This window comes from Lissotriton helveticus, chromosome 5_1 (genome assembly GCF_964261635.1).
Source record: "Lissotriton helveticus chromosome 5_1, aLisHel1.1, whole genome shotgun sequence".
NCBI classification, from domain to species: domain Eukaryota; kingdom Metazoa; phylum Chordata; class Amphibia; order Caudata; family Salamandridae; genus Lissotriton; species Lissotriton helveticus.
Genome location: NC_136065.1, coordinates 1,081,015,924 through 1,081,033,986, shown reverse-complemented (window position 1 = coordinate 1,081,033,986; position 18,063 = coordinate 1,081,015,924). Strand labels below are relative to the sequence as shown.

Genomic DNA, 18,063 nt, shown 5'->3' with positions numbered 1-18,063 from the left:
GTAAGACGTATAAGCATAAGCATGTTCTGTACATAAGTGTTTTATCCATATGTGAGGTAGTCTACCATAGCTTTTATGAGTATTATAGCCCAGCTTTGGTATTGAAAAATATATATATTATAGAGTGTTCTAGAAATTGTAATTGTTGTTTTACAGTCACTACTGCAAGCCTATCCAGTGACACTTAAATGCCTGGCAACCCCTTGCACAATCCTACCATGTTTACTCAGATGCCCGCCTGCCGCTCATGCGGTGAAGTGTTAACAGGGCAGACTGCCAGCCATTTAGTTATCAGCTTCTAAAATATACGATAAAAATGTGCTGACTGCGACGAGAATAATTAGACAAGGTAATGAGGGAAACTGTCGCTGGTAATGACGAAGCTGCAGAAATATCAGAGAGTTTTCACCACGTGGGCCCCCAGGAGGACTGGGCAAGGTGCAACACGGAATATTAATTTATCACAGCTTTTAAACGCTTTCCTGGCGTTGAGCGGCGAGAATACAGAACATTTCTTTCTCCAGTTTCAAAATTTAATTCATACTCCACGCTGCTATGAATATTATTAAGAGAAGAATTGATACTGACTGGGAGATTTGTTTCATGCATTACTTTAATTCATGCCTGTGAGTTATTTTGTATTTGAAGCTACCGTGGATGTGATGCAGCAGCTGTCTATACTGAGGGCTGGCTGGATAGCTTGTGCAATGGTGGCCTAAGGACAAGGCAGCAAAGAAATGAGTATGATATCAGGCACGGTTTACAGGGAAACTGAGGCCATACATATTTACTAAATTATTAGAAAATAATACTGCAATAGACAATAAACACAATAACATATTTTTCATGTTTTAGCTGGTTTGCCCAATCAAAGAGACTATATAGTCTTGGTCCTCGTCAAAGGAACAGCTTTGTCAGAATAGTAACACACATCCCCTTTGCACAAAAAAGGAAGAAGGCCAGACTTGGTTGGGTTTTCTTGGACCTCCTTTGTTGAGTGCGGCCAGGGTCCCTGGAAACTGAGAGGTTGGAAGCTACACAAGCAACCATTTACAGTGCCAGCACTGTAGGGAAGCCTGCACAGCAAGCAGAATTTCATTTTATGAATCTCTCCCTGCAAGAAGAGGGCAACAAATCATACTTTGACAAGCGAGGACTTACAGGCACATGCATCAATATTGCTTTTTGCGATTCCTTAATTGTGAAAAATAAGGAATCGCAATTAAGCAATTGCAAAATGCAATGCATCAAGAAATCGCTAAATAAATTGCAATTTCTTAATATTCCTTAATTGCGACTCGCAAATTGCGACTCGCATTTAAGACATTCTCAATTTGCGATTTGCAATTAGCGAATCGCAAATTGAGAATGCGATTTCAAGGGTGCAGGGGTGTCCAAAGGACACCCTGTTGCACCCCTGAAATCAATCTGTGCACATGTGCACAACATGAAACTTTGAAAAATGCACAAAAGTGCATTTTTCAAAGTTTTCGCAAATTACCATGAGGTTCAACCTCATTGTAATTTGCTCCCCCTAATTTCGAAATCGCAATTTTTTAAAGTTTCTTGCATTACATTTAAGGAATCGCAAAATGCGATTTATTAAATGCAATCGCAATTTGAGAATTCGCAAATATTTGCGAATTCTCAAATTGCGAAGGCCTTCACCCTTCATGCATTCCAAAAGCAGATTTTGCGATCGCAAACGGCCGATTTTTGCGATTTGCACCGTTTGCGGTCGCAAAATCCTTTAATGCATGTGCCTGTTAGTCTTTGCAAGGGGCTTCCTATAATTCGAGAGGCAGAAAGTTCGAAGTTGAGAGCTTTTTTTAACCCCCTACATCGCAGTTGACCCATGGCGTGTACTCAATCCGGTGTTACTAGAAATCTTAGATTTTGTCAGTGCTTGAGTAGCTATAGATGGGCATTGGAGAAAGACTGGTCATTGTGAGGGTGTAGGGCTTTTTGCCCATTACTGGTGAAGGCAACTGCTCTTACCATCCTAAACAAACGCTGCCTTCCATGACCTGTGGAGGTTGCAATACCTGAAAACGGAATTCACCTCTGCATAGCCCCACGGACACTCTATGTACAAATTTCCATCTCACCTTATGTTCACCATGTGATACCCGCATTTCACTAGCGAAAAGTGCTGATATCGTGTGACACACTGTAGCACCATGTAAGTTGGCAAGAGTGTTTCTAATTCAAGTCCAGAGAACAGTAAACATACCGTTTCCAGTGCTCACAATATGGTACCTCCCACAAGTATGAAGTTCATGCAGGTGCCAAGAATGGGATTATTCTGTCTTCGCTGATACTATGCTGGGACCCATAGTCAATCAAAGAAGATGGTAGGCAGTGAAGCTCTGGTTCAATGACTGATGGCCATTGGACATTTGGTTACAGGACATCGTTAAGGCATGCCATCAAAAGCCTTAGAGGGACCAGTATCATTGCACCATGGCGTAGGCTGAGAGGCCTTGAGAGGGGTGGTGCTTGAAAGTGACTCAAAACTATGATCGGTCTGCAGGACATTTACGCACTCTGGTAGCTGCTTATTCTCTAATGTTTGTCATGGTGAGCAACTACCTATTATAACTTTACTGAAATCCTATAATGTAAGGGTTGCCCTAGCGGCAAAGGGAGGGAAAGAACAAGCACTGGTAAAGCCAATAGGTTTCACCATAGAAACATTTTGGCCTTGCCAATGGTTTTTAGTGATGCTGCAATGTTGTGCAGCATGGCAAAGCCCGTGACACGACCACCTGTGGGTGTTTTTTTCTTTGTATTTACCGATCCAAGTTGGAGAAAAAAATGAGTGAAGGCGTATTTTTTTAAGCAGCAAGGGAGAACAACACAGTGAGGGGGAAGCAACATGGAGCCAAGGGAGGGCAGAAGCAACAAGCGGGCTGGCTCAGATGGGGAGAAGCAAAACAAGTGCTGTGAGTAGGGGGAAGCAACATGAAGGGCTCGTGTGGGGATAGCAACATGAAGGATGCATGTGGGGTAAGCTACGTGAAGTTTGCAGTGGGGGCAGAGAAAAGCAAACAGATGAGAGAGAGAGCAACGTGGAGTTGGGAGAGAGGCACTCAAATGAAGAAGCAACATGGGGAGAAGCATACATGGACAAGTGTATAACAGCGAAGGTTTGGGGAAAAGCTTGCGGGCAACAGAGAGAGAGGGAGAGGAAAACGTAGCACAGGGAAAGAAGCACACTAGGGAGACAATTGGAAAACACATTCGCTCTTGTGAACTGCTTAAGGCAAAAGAAAAAAAGTAGTTCCTTAAAGTGAGCAGTGGAAGGGCACAAGTAAAGTATTAATGCGTCAGGTGAGAGACAGGCACAAGAAGGACAATGCACGCCATTGAATAAGAAGCAGCCAAATGAAAGTGATGGTAAAGCCCACCAGTGGTAAGCAAAGGGTGAGCTGCAAGAACCTCTATGTTCGTGGTAAGCTCACAACCAGACTGCTGGGTTTTCTAGTAGGGTCAACCTAAAGAGGGGGAATACCCAACCCTAATAAAATGACATCACACACAGATGGTGTGTGATTTGGAGAGAGACTCAAGGGTCATTGAGTTCAAGGGTCATTGAGTTGAGTTGTATTCAGTATGCCCAGCCCGCAAGGTATTATGATTATCATTTTATTGTCTAGAATGTTATCTCAAATTAGAGAGTGTTATTGGCTGATTAGGGCTATTTTCTATGAATCCAGTTCTTTTGGAAGTTTGCCATAATGAATGAATGTATGAATGAATGAATGGGTGTCTTATATTGCGCAAACTTCACCCAGAGGCGTCAAGGTGCAGTGAACAAAGAGACATAGAAAGTCAGAAGGGAAATATAGTTCAGCAGGGCCGGTCCTAGCCATGGGCGGTATGGGCAGCTGCCCAGGGCCTCGCGCTCAGGGGGGCCCCGCCCCACAGTTGCGGGAATAAAATAATCATGGGAAAAGCGCTGCGCAGTGCGCACAGCACTCTTGTTGCGCTCGCGCAGGGGCCGGGCCGCAGGCAGTAACTAAGGCAGGGAAGGAGCACTAAACACTGTCTGTGCGCACGCACCGTGACGCACGCACCCCACCACCTAGCTTGGTGGTGCTGCCTTAGTGGTGGTGACGTGATGTGATGTGACGCCGGCCTTGCCGATGCGGGTGACAGTGGGTCCCAGGGCCGTCAATCTGGTAGCGCGCGAAAGCGCTACCAATGACGGCCCTGGACATGATTTTATGGCCAGCCCCGCTCTCAGTGTGACGCATAGGTGAGCAGTCAGTCAGTCACTCACTACTCGGATCGGGCGCGTGGGCATTGCTGCAGGCAGGAGTCGGTCGGGGCCCCGTTGAGTCGTTGTTGAGTTCTGTACCGTACGTTAAGGTAGAAGACCTGCTTCAAATCAATAGTTTGTACTGCTGAGGCTGCAATTTACACAGATGTTTACTGACCAGTTCAAAATTGTGTTTGCAGGGACGATTGGTGCGAGTGCTGCACCAAGTGAAGTTACATTTTTTGACTCGATCAGTCCAAACTCTGGATTGCCCGCCACTGGTGCAAAATTGTCTGGTCATGGGGCAATTCTTGCAACTCGGTCCCCAGTCTGGTCTGCTCCTAAAGATGCAAGAAGAAAAAAAAGTGCTTAAAGCATTTGCACATGTCTTGCACCAGTGCAATTTTCACGGTCTGGCTCAAGACGTCATAATGCAGCTTCAGGAGCAGACTTGCGCACAGGCGTGCCCATTAGCTGAGGAAACGTAGCTGTAATGGCACATGGGGCAAATTGCTTGTGGGGTACGAGGAGGTGACAGAAATAAATGCAAGTAGATAAAGGGGGGCAGAGGAGAGGGGTAGACAACAGAAGAACAGACAGGGAGGGGACAAGAGAGGCACAGATGGCTGAAGTGAAACAGGTGGAGTAAAAGGGGAGGAGGGAAACAGATGCAGAAAGACAAAGTGACAGACAGTCTGAGGCGCGAGCATCCAGGTAGGGTAAGTGCTCGAGACGCAGGTCAAGAGATGCCCAGGGACCTAGTGTCCGTGGTGCAAGAGATGGCATTGTGTGCTGTCAGAACGTCACTGATACAGTACACTGCGTCTTACGTGACGTCACGCATGTGACGTTATGTTATTACTGACGTTGGTGGGTTGTACTGTGAGAGTGAGGGGCTGTCTCCTATACAGTAAGACTTCGTTTTGTGGTGGCTGTCAGTTTATTTGTCCATGAGACTGTCTAGTGTTAAATTATTGGCGAATGCCTCTGTGCACTGGCTTATAGATACAGGAATGGGCACCAGGGGTGTAAGAGAGTTGTTGTTGACGTTCATTGGGTAGGAGAAGGGGAGGGAGGCTGCGGGGGAGGTGAGCGATGCGTCCTGAGCTGGTTTCAGAAATGTCAATGAAACAAGAAGATACGTACCCTGTCTAGGAATGTCATAAATACATTAGTGACATTGTCATAAATACACCTCTTTGCTTGTAGCTTTAGGATGCGTGAGGAAAAAGATGACAGTGTGTGCCACGTGATGCTTGAGTATGATGGTGATTTGCCGTAGATTCTCACCAATTAATTTGCGAAGTCACTTTCTGTGATGTCACTTAGAGGGGCCTCACATCTTCCCTTTCGCCCAGGGCCTCAGAAGGACTAGGACCGGCCCTGTAGTTCAGGATTTGTCCGCCTGAGCAAAAAGCCAGGTCTTTAAGAGCTTGCGAAAGATCTCCAATGAGGGTTAGCTGGAAAAGTTCGGGGTGGAGAGAGCTCCATAATTTAGGAGCCAGGGAGGAAAAAGCTCCTTCTCCCCACTTCGCCTTTTTGAATCTGGGCACGGAAAGCAGATTTCTAGAAGCCGAGCGAAGAGTTCTATTAGGAGTGTAGGGGCTGACAAGGGTCCTGATACCTTCGGTTCCAGATCTAAACACTGCCCTGTGAGCCAGGCAAATAAGCTTGAAAGAGATCCTGGCCTGTATTGGTAACCAGTGAAGATCTTTCCTGGCTTGAGTTGCGGATGAGAGCCTCGGAAGGTTAAGGACCATCCTGGCTGCAACATTTTGAACCACCTGGAGGCGATGGAGAGATTTCTTATTGATGCCACCATAAAGAGCGTTGCAATAGTCGAGCCTGGAGGAGACCAAGGCGACTACTGACTGTTTGCGGGCCTCCAGTGATAGATAAGCGGCAATCTTTTTTAACGTCCGGATGATGGTGCAGCAGGTGGATACTGTTCTGTTGACCTGAGGGTCAAAGGAGAGGGCCGGATCTATAAGAACGCCCAGATTCCTGGCCGAGTTGGTCGGGTGGGGGCAATCTCCCAGGGAGGAAGGCCACCAGTCCGCGGACCATATATCCTGGTTTCCTCCAAAAACTAGGACCTCAGTCTTTTCCCCATTTAGTTTTAGATAGTTTCTTACCATCCATTGGGAGACTGCCTCCATGCATGTTCGAAATTTGAGAGCAGCATCCTTTGTCGGCTGAGTAGCGGAAATGATGATCTGGGTATTATCAGCATATGACAATACTTGGTACCCAAAAGGTCGTACTACTTTGGCAAGTGGGGTTACATAGATGTTAAATAAAACCGGGCTCAAAGAAGATCCCTGCGGAACCCCACATTGCACGGCCTGGGAGGGGGACAGAAAGTTACCCAGCTTTACTCTCTGCTGTCTCTGGTGAAGGAAGGAGGATAGAAGGTTAAGGGCACTTCCTCCCACCCCTATCCCCCTCAACCTGTCAACCAGGATTGAGGGGGACAGGGTATCGAGTGCTGCTGTAAGATCCAACAACACCAATAGAGTAGTCTGTCCTCGGTCAACCTCGGATCGGATTTTATTGACCACGACCGTAAGGGCAGACTCGGTGCTGTGGGCGGGGCGAAAACCATGTTGGGAGATGTCCAGCAGGTTCCCTCTCTCCAAGTAGGTGGTCAGATGGTGATTAAGGTGGGCCTCTAGTATCTTGGCCGGGGCTGGGAGTAATGATATGGACCGGAAATGTTTTTAGGACTTCAGGATTCAGAGAGGCCTTTTTTAAAAAGGTCTAACAACTGCAATTTTCCATGGCAAAGGAAAAATCCCCTCGATAACGGCCCTGTTCATGACCTCTAAGAGAGGGGGTAGAACAGCCTCTCTACAGGCCTTTAAGGTTTTTAAAGGGCAGGGGTCCAGGGGCGAGCATGACTTGGTGGCATCCAGAAGGCGATTTAGTTCTTCCTGGGTCAAGAGAGGAAAGCTGGGAAAACCGAGAATACAGCCGGATTCCATAGCCTCATTTTGGAGGGGTGAATGAGGGGGGGGGGGGGGGGGGGGTGCGCGGATGCACTATTAGTGTCTAGCTCCAGGTTAAGGATTTTAAGGGAATTATAAATGTCAGCGATTTTGGTGTGGAAAAAGCTCGCAATGTTATCACATAGCTCCTGAGTCTCAACAACAGAATCGGCGACTTTAGGTGGCGAGAGAGTGTCGATGATTTTAAAAAGCTCTCTCGACGACTTTAGCGAGATGGTGATATTGCTAAAATAGTTCTTTTTTTCCCTCTATTATGGCTCTTTTGTATTCCCTCAGTGCTAGCTTGTGTTGATTTTTCCCAGGGGAGTCAGGGCGAGCATGCCAGGATCTTTCTTTTTGCCTACACTTCTGCCGCAGGAGTCTTAGATGTTCAGTAAACCAAGGCGACGAGGGACTCTTCCTAGCCGAGTAATGTTTATTAGGCAGCGCTAGAGTGTCCATCGCGTTAGATAGAGCGTTGGATAGACCCACTGCAGCGTCATTGAGGTCTAAGGGGGGGGCACCGATGGCTGCCAAAAAAGGGGCAATGGAAGAATTAGAAACCTCACTGTAGTTTCTTCTGGTTTCCCATACCTTCCTAATCAATTGATCGGGGGCGGAAGAAGTAGTATTTCGATGGAAAGGTACTGCCCGATGGTCCGACCAGGACAGAGGGATCGAAGCTCCCGTCACCAGTCTGGTGTCGTTAGAAAAAATGCCATCTAGCGTATGTCCAGCAAGATGAATAGGGTCTAGAACCAGTTGACTGAGCCCACAAGCAGTTAAACCTTCCACCAGAGATCTTGTATCTCTGTCATCACTCACCTCCAGATGGAAATTGAAGTAGCCAAGGAGGGTGAAGTTGGGCCTATTAATGAAGGGCTCTAATAGTGTACTCACTCTTTATATGTATAGTTACTTTGTCGCTTTTATCCTAGTTCAAAACCTAGTTTTAGATGGAAGACAAAGCATTTCCACAAAGACTATAAAACTGACAACATGTGGGTCAGTCAACTTTTTTCTTCCTCCCTGTTGCACTATTAAGGCATTCATAAATGACCTTCCAGTGCTTCAGTGTCCGTTAATCAATATGTTTTCTGCGCACATTATTGCCCTTCCTGGGTCTCGTACGTTCTTCTGGATCACTTGCTGTTTGTTTTTAGGCGTTCGTCTGTCAATGAGGGTACGGTGTGCATTGTGTATCAGCTGCTGCCACGATCATGATGAATACCACCGACACATATGAAAATAATGATCCCTGCACTGTAGATGTCTGATTCTGATATAACAGGACTATGCCATAAATTTAGCAGTAAAACCAAGAAGCTGGTATGTGCACTCACAGCTCCTTTCAGCAGGCACATCCTGCTCTCACCGACTGGACTGTGCATACAGAAACCAGGAAGCGATCATAAAGACTGTGTAAAGGCAGCAGGATGAGCAAAAACATGTTGTTCCACAGGACGTACGTTAGTTTGCACCCTAACCATGTATGTCTCAATCTGAGGAAAAAGTTGAGATGATCTTTCTGTGGGCAACAATGTACATCAATCTAGTGAGGGAGTATGGTAAACTGTCAAAAGAACCAGAATCATAGTAGAAAATTCCGTCTTAACAAATAAAGATATTTAAAGTGAGAAAACCCTACAGTGATAATAAGGACACCTACAGGTGTGGATCCAGATGTAAATCAGAATATCGATCTCATAAATCACAATATTTCTTTACGCGATATTCAAGCTAAGATATTTGGTGCATTGATATTTGGTCATAATATTCTGGAAGTATACTCCTGGGCTCACTGACGCGATGTGTATCAGTCATGGATCCTTCCCTTGAGTCTGTAGACTGTCTCTAGATAGGAAATCATTCGGGACCCCATTCTCATGTATGGGCTTTGGGCTGTGCCCCTTTTCCTTTAGCCTGTTGTTGCCACTATGACAACCCCTAGAGTAGGGGTGATCTCAGTAGAAGTCTAGGTAATAAGTAACTGCTCACCCTAGATCAGAGGTCTTCAATCTTTGAGGCACGACCCCCAGGGGGGCCGTGGAGGCATGGAAAGGGGGTCGCGCACTTCATTTACTAAACGAAAACGGCCCAGACGATTAGTTCAAATGCTTTCCTGTGCTGGGAAATCGTGGCCAGGCAGACCTCTAAATATGCATTTCTACCAGTGTGTTTCTGGCCTGAAAGAAATGAAAATGTGCACAATGAGTTAATCTGCTAATGTAAATAATTTGCTGATTAACTCGTTGTGCACATTTGCATTTCTTTCAGGCCAGCAGCACGCTGGCAGAAAGGTGTGTTTAGCCATCTGCCTGTCTTAATTTCTCAGGACAGGAGAGTGCTGTTGCTGTTAGTTGATCAAATCATTTGAAGCTTTTTGAGTAGTAGAGCTGCGAAGTGCTTGCGTTTAATTGTCTTTGTATTTACATAGTTCTTTCTATTCCTGAGAATGTGTTGAAGGGACAGTTATGTAAAAGAAATTGCATTACATAGGGTCTGAATATTACTAAAATCTATGGGCGTTATTTACAAGTAAATGGTGTAGGGCAGCTCCGCAAGTATTTTTGCTGCGCTGCGCTGCCCTATGCCAATTCAAAAGTGCAGGAATGGACTATATTTATAAAATAAGGTGCACTCCTGTCCTTTCTGTTGGCACATAATTTGGTGCCTAGCGCCAATACAGACACCTTTGCACTATGGTACAAGGGCCTCTGCATTGTTGGCACGATTGTTTTTGTGCAAGAAGGTACGCCTTCCTGCGCAAAAACAACCCATGGAGGCTTTTTCCTCTTTCTATGTGTGCTACACATAGAAAGTGGAAACAATTGAGGCAAAATAAAGATATTTCTCCTTGTTTTGCATCCCATGTGGCAGCATACAGTTTTGATGCATCCTCAGGTTTACAGATTCTTGTAAATCTGGGAATGTGTCAAAACCAAAGGGAAACCCACCTCACTACCCTGATGCAGTGTAAGACAACGCATCAACTTGAGCTGCGTTGCCTTACATCATATCTAGGAGGCCATGAAAAGCCACACAAAGTGACTTTGTGTGGCCTCATAGATATGGGTCTGTACTCTGTGCAACCAGAGCGTCATAAAACATTATGCACCTGCAGCACAAGGGGGTTATAAATAAGCTCCTATATTCTGGAAGCAGCTCATATATTTTGGAAGCACCATTTAATAGTAAACATTTTGCACATTTTATGGTGGTCTATCTTATACTGTGTGTAATGCAAGTATAAAATAAAGACTTACATATTCACAGTCATTTCTGTCACGGGTTGTGACCTCATTGCACTAAAAATACACAGGTCACTATTCTCCACCTCACCAACCACGATTGAATTCCGTGGCTCTCTGGTTTCACACAGACTTCTGCAGTGCATTAACTAATAGAGGTTTCTAATTTATTATAGTGCATTTCCCACTGAGTAACAACTTTTTAAAATCTATTTATTATTTATTGAAGCTGCCCGTTATTTCATATGTAGCTACTGGACGGTGAAAGACCTAAAAAACATACGTATGTTTTAATTATGATGAATGAAGTTCTGCTACCTCCAGTTACATGCAGATGTAAAAGCCAAGCTGTCAGCATCCCATGAAATATAGTATGGTTTTCCTCCAATGTCATGTAATAAAGTATCAGCCCATGCATTACAGCTGTTATACCAAGGGCCACTGGACTTATGTGATTGTGCGGCCGCAGCAATTTTACCATAATTATAGATTTGCCACATAATCCATCATCTGCCGCATAATCTGCTTATTATAACAAAAAAATAAAATATACTCAAAAGATTCAAATGTTACTAAAAGGAGCAATAGATATTGCAGCTCTTTAGAAGGTCTTTTGTGAAGCTGTACTGGTCATCTTTTTGTTGCTTATTGCAATATTTTGGTGTTAAACTGGTACTTATGAGGTGCAACCAGGTTCTAGAACTTTTTGTCATAGGGGGTCCTTACGCCGAAAACATTTTGAGGGGGGTCTCGGGTTCAAAAAGTTTGAAGACCACTGCCCTAGATCAATGCAGAGTCTGCTACAAGAGTATGCAAATGAAGCCGGAGAGGCCTTAGCTGGGCTCTCTTTTTTACTTCCTCCCACTCCCTTTTCTGTGGCATTAGAGCGCTGCAGGACACACCTGTGCGGTATACATTTCTTTCTCAACCGTTATGAACGTGTTAAACTCCGCGTTCTCTTCAGGACATCAAATAATAGCATTGTCATAGTTCACAATGAATACTTTTCAGGATTAAGCTAGAAACGTTTACCCACAGATTTAGTGGTTTGTTTTCTATTGTTGGTTTGTGTATTGAGTGTAACATGACCGTGAGAACCTTGTTTCATGTTCAGTGCGTTTTAACCCCTTCAGTGCTAATGACAAGGGTAACTCGTCATGGAGTTTCCATTGATTTCAATGGAAAGTCAATGGAAGTGCATCATGTGCCTTAGCAGCCAAGTGGTTAAAGTATGGATGATGAAATGCATGGCGAATAAACTACATTCGAAAAAAAGTCCACGGTAACAAGAAAAAAAAAAATTAGATTTGTTTTCATCAAGCATAATACTGAACTTCATAACAAAATTGTGATCCTCGCTGGGACCCCCAGTGTGTTCGCTCTCTGCTGTTTGTTTTAGGAAGGAACCCACCCCTGAAGTATTGTTCAGCTTCCATAAAATATATAATTCCATTCTGAGTCAGGATGGGCATTGCCCTTTGTGGTGTCTAATAAGCATAAGCCAGGAAATCAAAGAGAGCATAAACTAAGGGACCCAGAATCGTTGCCCTAAGTAGGTGCGGCCTACTATCAAAGTATTCCTGGAACCAAGGAGTAAGTCTGAAATAGTACCCCAAAATTAAGTCAGATAACATTCTTTGTGAATCAGACCCAATTTATCTTTACTAGAACAAATCACAATACCTTACTTTTCCGACAGAGAATTTGCCGAAATCGCTTTACTTATAGCCTATCTATAGGGAAGCTCATCTTTCCACCTATAACTTAGAATAAATTGATATTTAGGGTCAGTTGGGACAGAGGTGGATTTGCATGGGTCCCTCCACACCGCAGCGTGGATGCATTGCCAGTCGGTGTCATCTGCTGATAGGTTAAAGCTACCTGGGCATTCGGTCATAGACAGAAGTTGGTAGCCACTCCTCCCCCTTTGTGATAGTTTCCATCCACTTATCTGCTGGGAGTCCACCTCTTTCGTGCTTTTCACCCCCTTAGCTCTGAATGTAATTACCCAACCAGAGATTATTTCATGGCTGTGCATGCGCCAGGGACCATAGTTTTTTTTAAATGGAAAGGGGCTAATGTATGTTGATGACCGAAGTTAGTACTAAGTTGATTTTTCCGCCATTTAGGGCATTTGTCTTGTAGTTTTGCACCCGTAACATAGACATTATGAGGTCATGCCAGAATGAGGCCTAACCTGTATGACTATTTGTATGCCTCATTGGTTACCCTCTTCCCAGGAATAATTTTGCCAGGATTTTCGGATCAAATGTATCTGAAGATGCCTGGGGATATGCAGAAAACTCAGAATCACGATTCATGAGGAAATGGGAGTTTTACTCAGAATGAGTGGCTAAGAGGCATATTTTATTTTATTTTGCCTCTACTTTCTTTGCTTGGAGACCGATTCCCACGCATCAAAGACATGGTGGATGGAAGTAGCTCAGATCAGATGGAACTAAATAACTACGTAACTAAGTAACACAAATAAAATAATATTTCACATGCAAACTATGCCATCAGTCTGAGAGCTGAGAAGAGTTGATATGAAAATCTGAAATCAGCAGAGAACCAAATTATGAGACGGGGTTGGCTAAATTATACAACGAGGAAATGCAGATTATGCACGTAATATTCCACATTTTGTGGCAGTATAATTTCACTCTTCTGTCATTTTTACCCATGTTCATACATGGTAACATTGTTTGATCAAAAGGTTCTCCTCAATATTATCCGTTTATCACTTAAATGTAGCAATCAACAACAGAAAGGTGACCAGTTAACCTTTACACGGTTGTTAAAATCTGCAAATAGTGCAAGAGATTACGGGTTGTGTGGCAAGTGAGTCTGGCAAGGCTATAACATTGCAGAAAATCCTGCGGTTACAAGATTGCATAATTCCAGTGGCCCTGACCCTTAGAAACCCTCACTTCGCTCTTCTGGTCTTATAGTCCTTTCTGGTTCCCAGAAGCTATGTATGCGAGATGCTAATTTGTTCTTCTCTTCAAAGATCTTAAATTGAATCTAGTACAAATGATGTATATTCTAGCTTGAATAATAATTTGTAAAGTCTGTCTATGTTAAAAAAAGCTCTTTTTCCAACATTTGTCTGCGCTTGTGGTGGTGTCTTGCTGAGAGACCTTAGGTTTTAATAGCAGAGGGAATGTATAGTGGGTAAGAATGGAGCTACATGTAAGGATGACTCAATCTGTGCCATTGATCCTTCGCCTTGTTACAATGGAAGTCTACATAACTAAATTAACCATGAGGACTTGACTAATCAGTCTTGTGGTCTCTTGCAGCTCTTCCTGTGCAGAAGAATCGGACCGTGCTGAAGGGGGATGACGTCCTCCTGCAATGCGATCTGAGCTCCAACCTGGCCAAGGCTCAATGGTTGGTAAATGAAACCGGGCCTCTGGAAGATATCGGGGGCCGCTTCAGAGTGGGCGTTGATGGACTTCTGATCACTGACACCTTACCGGAGCACAGCGGGGATTACAGCTGTTATGCTGAAGAGAATTCCCTGCGTTCCTTGGTGGCAGTGTACTCCCTTAATGTGCTATTGGAGCTGCCAAAGGAGAAAGTAGATGTGGGGGAACCCACAGTGCCATTTGTGTTGCCGACGGCCGCGTCTCAGGCCACCCATAAAATGGAGTTTGTCTACATTTCTGTTATTGTCATCCTCGGTGGCCTGTGCTTTGTTCTAATCATTGTTTTATTGTATGTTTCCTGCCAAAATAATCGCAAAGGCAAGTACGGCATGGGAAAATCGAGGCATTCAAAGGTTGAACTGCAGACTGTGTCATTCAACTCCAAGGAGAAGTCTGCAGATGACATGAACAACCACACTGATGGATGCCTGCAGATTATACCTGGTGAGGCCCCGACAGCATCCCCGAACAAGGACATGCCACCCCCTCCACCTCTGCCTCCGCCACTCCCCTCAGAATCCACCAACGGGATGCCTACCCTACCCAGCATGCTGCGGAAAATGAACGGCAACAGCTACATGCTGCTGCGACAGAATGAGGAGACCACCTCGCCTCTCTACAGCTCCTTCACTGAGGAGCTCAGCAGGATCCTGGAGAAGAGGAAGCACACACATCTGGTGGAGAAGCTGGACGAGAGCTCAGTATAAAGAGACAATGAAAAAAACAGGTCCAAGGATGGCCAGGACAGTTCCAAGCTACCTCATTGAAAAGGAAATTGTCTCACATTGAGACCCATTTGTGAATTCACTTTATATTGTACAGATTTTTTTTAACTAACTGCTTATTCAGAGATTTCAGTAAAAATATATTTAAATTTTAATATATTTATATTAAGAGGAAAACAACAGTAACAGTGAACTCGATGTGTCTAAAACACCCAGCATTTGTCGCCTTTACCTCCCTGCCACCGTTGTCGGTGACCACAAAGGAACCCCAATTTTCCTAAGCTCCAAACTCCACACTGAACGTGAAAGGAAAGAAAATGAATAAACGAGGCTGGCCACGACCTGAATCCAGGAGGGTCTGTGCATATCACATTCTTGGATGCTTCTGCCCAACAAATTAGAAGGTAAGCAGCAAACAGAAGAGTACACAATTATACATATGTATATATAAACTTTTATGTGGATGTTTAAATTGTCCACCGTAATTCTTATTTGGGTGTCTGAGAGGTTTATGAGGGTTAGCTGAGAGATACCACTCACAAGTTGTGGTACAGCAAATTTGGAGAAAAGATGAACTGTGTTGAAGAGTGGTTGGTGAACTCAGTTTTGGCCTGTAGCAACATTTCTGATGTTGGAGAGAGGGCATGGTAGTAATTCTCATTGGAAGTGTTACATGGAAACTTGCACATACAGAAGCAGGTTAGGCAGGTTGGTCTGGCTGGTGGCCATGCTCCTCCTCTCAGCCATGCATGCTAACCACTTCACCCTCCCCTTTCCATCTACTTCGAACAAAAGGTGCGGTACCTGAGCAGTGACCATAGTTCCAGTTAGCCTTGCTGGTCCACAATTTTGCCTGACACCACAGGTGGTTCACCTTGTGGAAATTCAAATTCGCCAGTTATGTACGGTTCCTCCTGGACTGGGGACTCATTCAGAGTTTTACACGATAGGAGCACCATCATATATTGGTGGTGCTCCCACCCTGCCACATTCAGTGTTTCCCTGCCACTTAGAATCACATTAACTGCTTAGTAGTCAGCCTTACCTGTGGATACCATCACTGTTATTCTGGGTCTGCCATGCCAGGCGGAGTGGACCTGAGCAGTAGAACAAGCAATGCATAGAGAGAAAACTCCCTACATATCAGGATCATTGCTATTTTGTTTCTCATATACAAACTTTGAATGTTTATTTCAGAAAAACAAAGTAAATGACAAGCAGGCCAAAATAAGCAAGGTGGCATTATCAACATTCATCTGAACCATATGTGAATCCCCCACTCAAGCTAATACATGTAAGGCTGAAAGATTCCTAATTACAGCTACCTTTGGCATATTGGAGAGGGGTTTGGAGTTGAGGACTCCGCCGACCCAGCAGATTAACAGTTCGCAGCAGTCCGGTTGCTGAGCTACTACTTTGCAGATTCCACATGATTCCAGTTGCATCTTGTAACTGGTTATTGGTGTTCAATGGGAGTAGGCTATCTCCAAGCCCTTAATAGCCTAGGAAAGCGTTGGCTGATACTCCTGTTGCCATACAGACAATGCTGACTGTTGCCTGCTGATCAGAGACAATTCAATTACATGACACAAGTTTTCATATTTTATTAACAGATTTCATTTACAAATGAGCCTGTCTTCTATCAAAGTTGTTTTCTGATCTACTTTGCTGAACGATCCATGTGTTTAGTAATCTTTTGAATCATGTATTTGTTCCCTATATTTATTCTGCTTACCTAAGAAAGAACAGATCAACAAATTGTTCTCCACTTTTTAATTTTACATCGATCAGATCAAGCATCAATCAAGTTTCGCTACTCCTTATTATACATTGCCTGATGCAAAATAGATGTCACATCGCATTGCAAGTCAAATTCATGCCAAGCACAAGGACCATGGTTGTTACATGTGCTACACCCTAGATAGGCTGAGCACAGGAGCCTAAAATCCAAACGATTCATTTAAAGCCAAATTCTCAGAACCAACACCCACTCTGCGCTCTTCTGCCCCACACCCGTGCACCACATCTTTCTGTGATTTACTTTCATGTCTAGCTCCCACATGTCGCAGCTCCGAGGTTTCATGATCAGCACCACTATCCAAGTCCACAAAAAGACACATTCCACCTCTTCAATTGCCTCAACACAATTAATTCACCCATGCCCTGTGTTATTGCAGGACATACCCGAATTACCATACGCCCACGACTGTTCCCAAGAGAGTACTGTTGGTGCAAAATTATCAACAACCTATTATTATTATTTATTTATTATTATTATTTATAGATTTGTTAAGCGCGGTTGCTGCCCAGGGGCGTCCAAGCGCTAAGTTTAAGCAGAGAAGTGACGGAGCAGGGAGACAAGGACTAGAGGGGTTTGGCGAACAGTGCTGTTTTCAACTTTTTGCGGAATAAGAGCAAGTCGGGTGTGGACCGAAGAGAGAGGGGGAGGGCATTCCAAAGCTTGGCGGCGTTCAGCGAGAACAGCCTGCCCCCGGACCTGGCTTTCTTCACTCTGGGAACAACTGCCAGAAAAGCATCCGTAGACCGGAGGTTCCTGTTAGGGTGGTAGGGGATAACAAGGTTGTTGTTGATTGCAGATCCGGTCTTCCAAAAGGCCCGATGCGCAATGCACAGCGCCTTGAATGCCACTCTTTGCCTCACTGGCAGCCAGTGCAGGCTTTCCAGTCCAGGTCTGGCTGACTGGGTTCGTGGAATCTGGAGTAAGGTACGTGCAGCGCAATTTTGTACCACCTGCAGCTTCCGGAGGGTCATCTCGGGTGCCCCTAGGTAAAGAGCATTGTTTGAGTCCAAGCGGGACTGGATGAGGCCTTGTACTGCCACCTTTTTGGCATCTAGAGGCAATAGTGGAAGGACCTTCCTCAAGATTCTGAATAGGCCAAAGCAAGTGGCGGACAGCTTGGTGGCCTGGGTGGAGAAGTAGAGCTTTTTGTCTAACCATACTCCCAGGCTCTTGACACTGTCCTTGGGGGTGGGGGGGAACACCTAGACCGCCGGGCCACAAGGAGGTGAAAGGTACTGGCGAAGCTGGGCCTAGGAGCAGGAGCTCTGTTTTTCCTCCGTTCAGTTTTAGGGAGGAGTTGGTCATCCACTCCCTCACGTTCTCCAAACATTTCGACAGACCCGCCGAGGAATGCCTGTTGTTCTCTTGGGCCAATGAAACCACTAGCTGGGTGTCGTCGGCGTACGACACGATTTTAATGCCGTACGGTTCGACTACCCCAGCCAGTGGTTTCATGTATATATTAAATAATACAGGGCTCAGAGAGGAGCCCTGCGGTACTCCGCAGCTGAGAGGGCTGCTGGATGATGTTGTGTCGCGGTCAAAGATCTGAAAAGATCTATCAGCTAGGAAGGAGTTGAACCACCTTAATGCATCACCCGAGA

The 18,063-nt window shown here is 44.9% G+C and overlaps 1 protein-coding gene across 2 annotated transcripts in view; it reads left to right on the top strand.

Moving 5' to 3' along the window:
• Positions 1-18,063, top strand: part of SEMA4G (semaphorin 4G) — a 662,424-nt gene that overhangs the window by 605,066 nt on the left and 39,295 nt on the right. For both annotated transcript variants that reach the window (XM_078643647.1, XM_078643648.1), the window contains exon 15: positions 13,805-15,062. In XM_078643647.1, coding sequence (XP_078499773.1) covers positions 13,805-14,640 — 836 coding nt within the window. In that variant the 3' untranslated portion in view covers positions 14,641-15,062. The remainder of the gene's footprint in view (positions 1-13,804; positions 15,063-18,063) is intronic.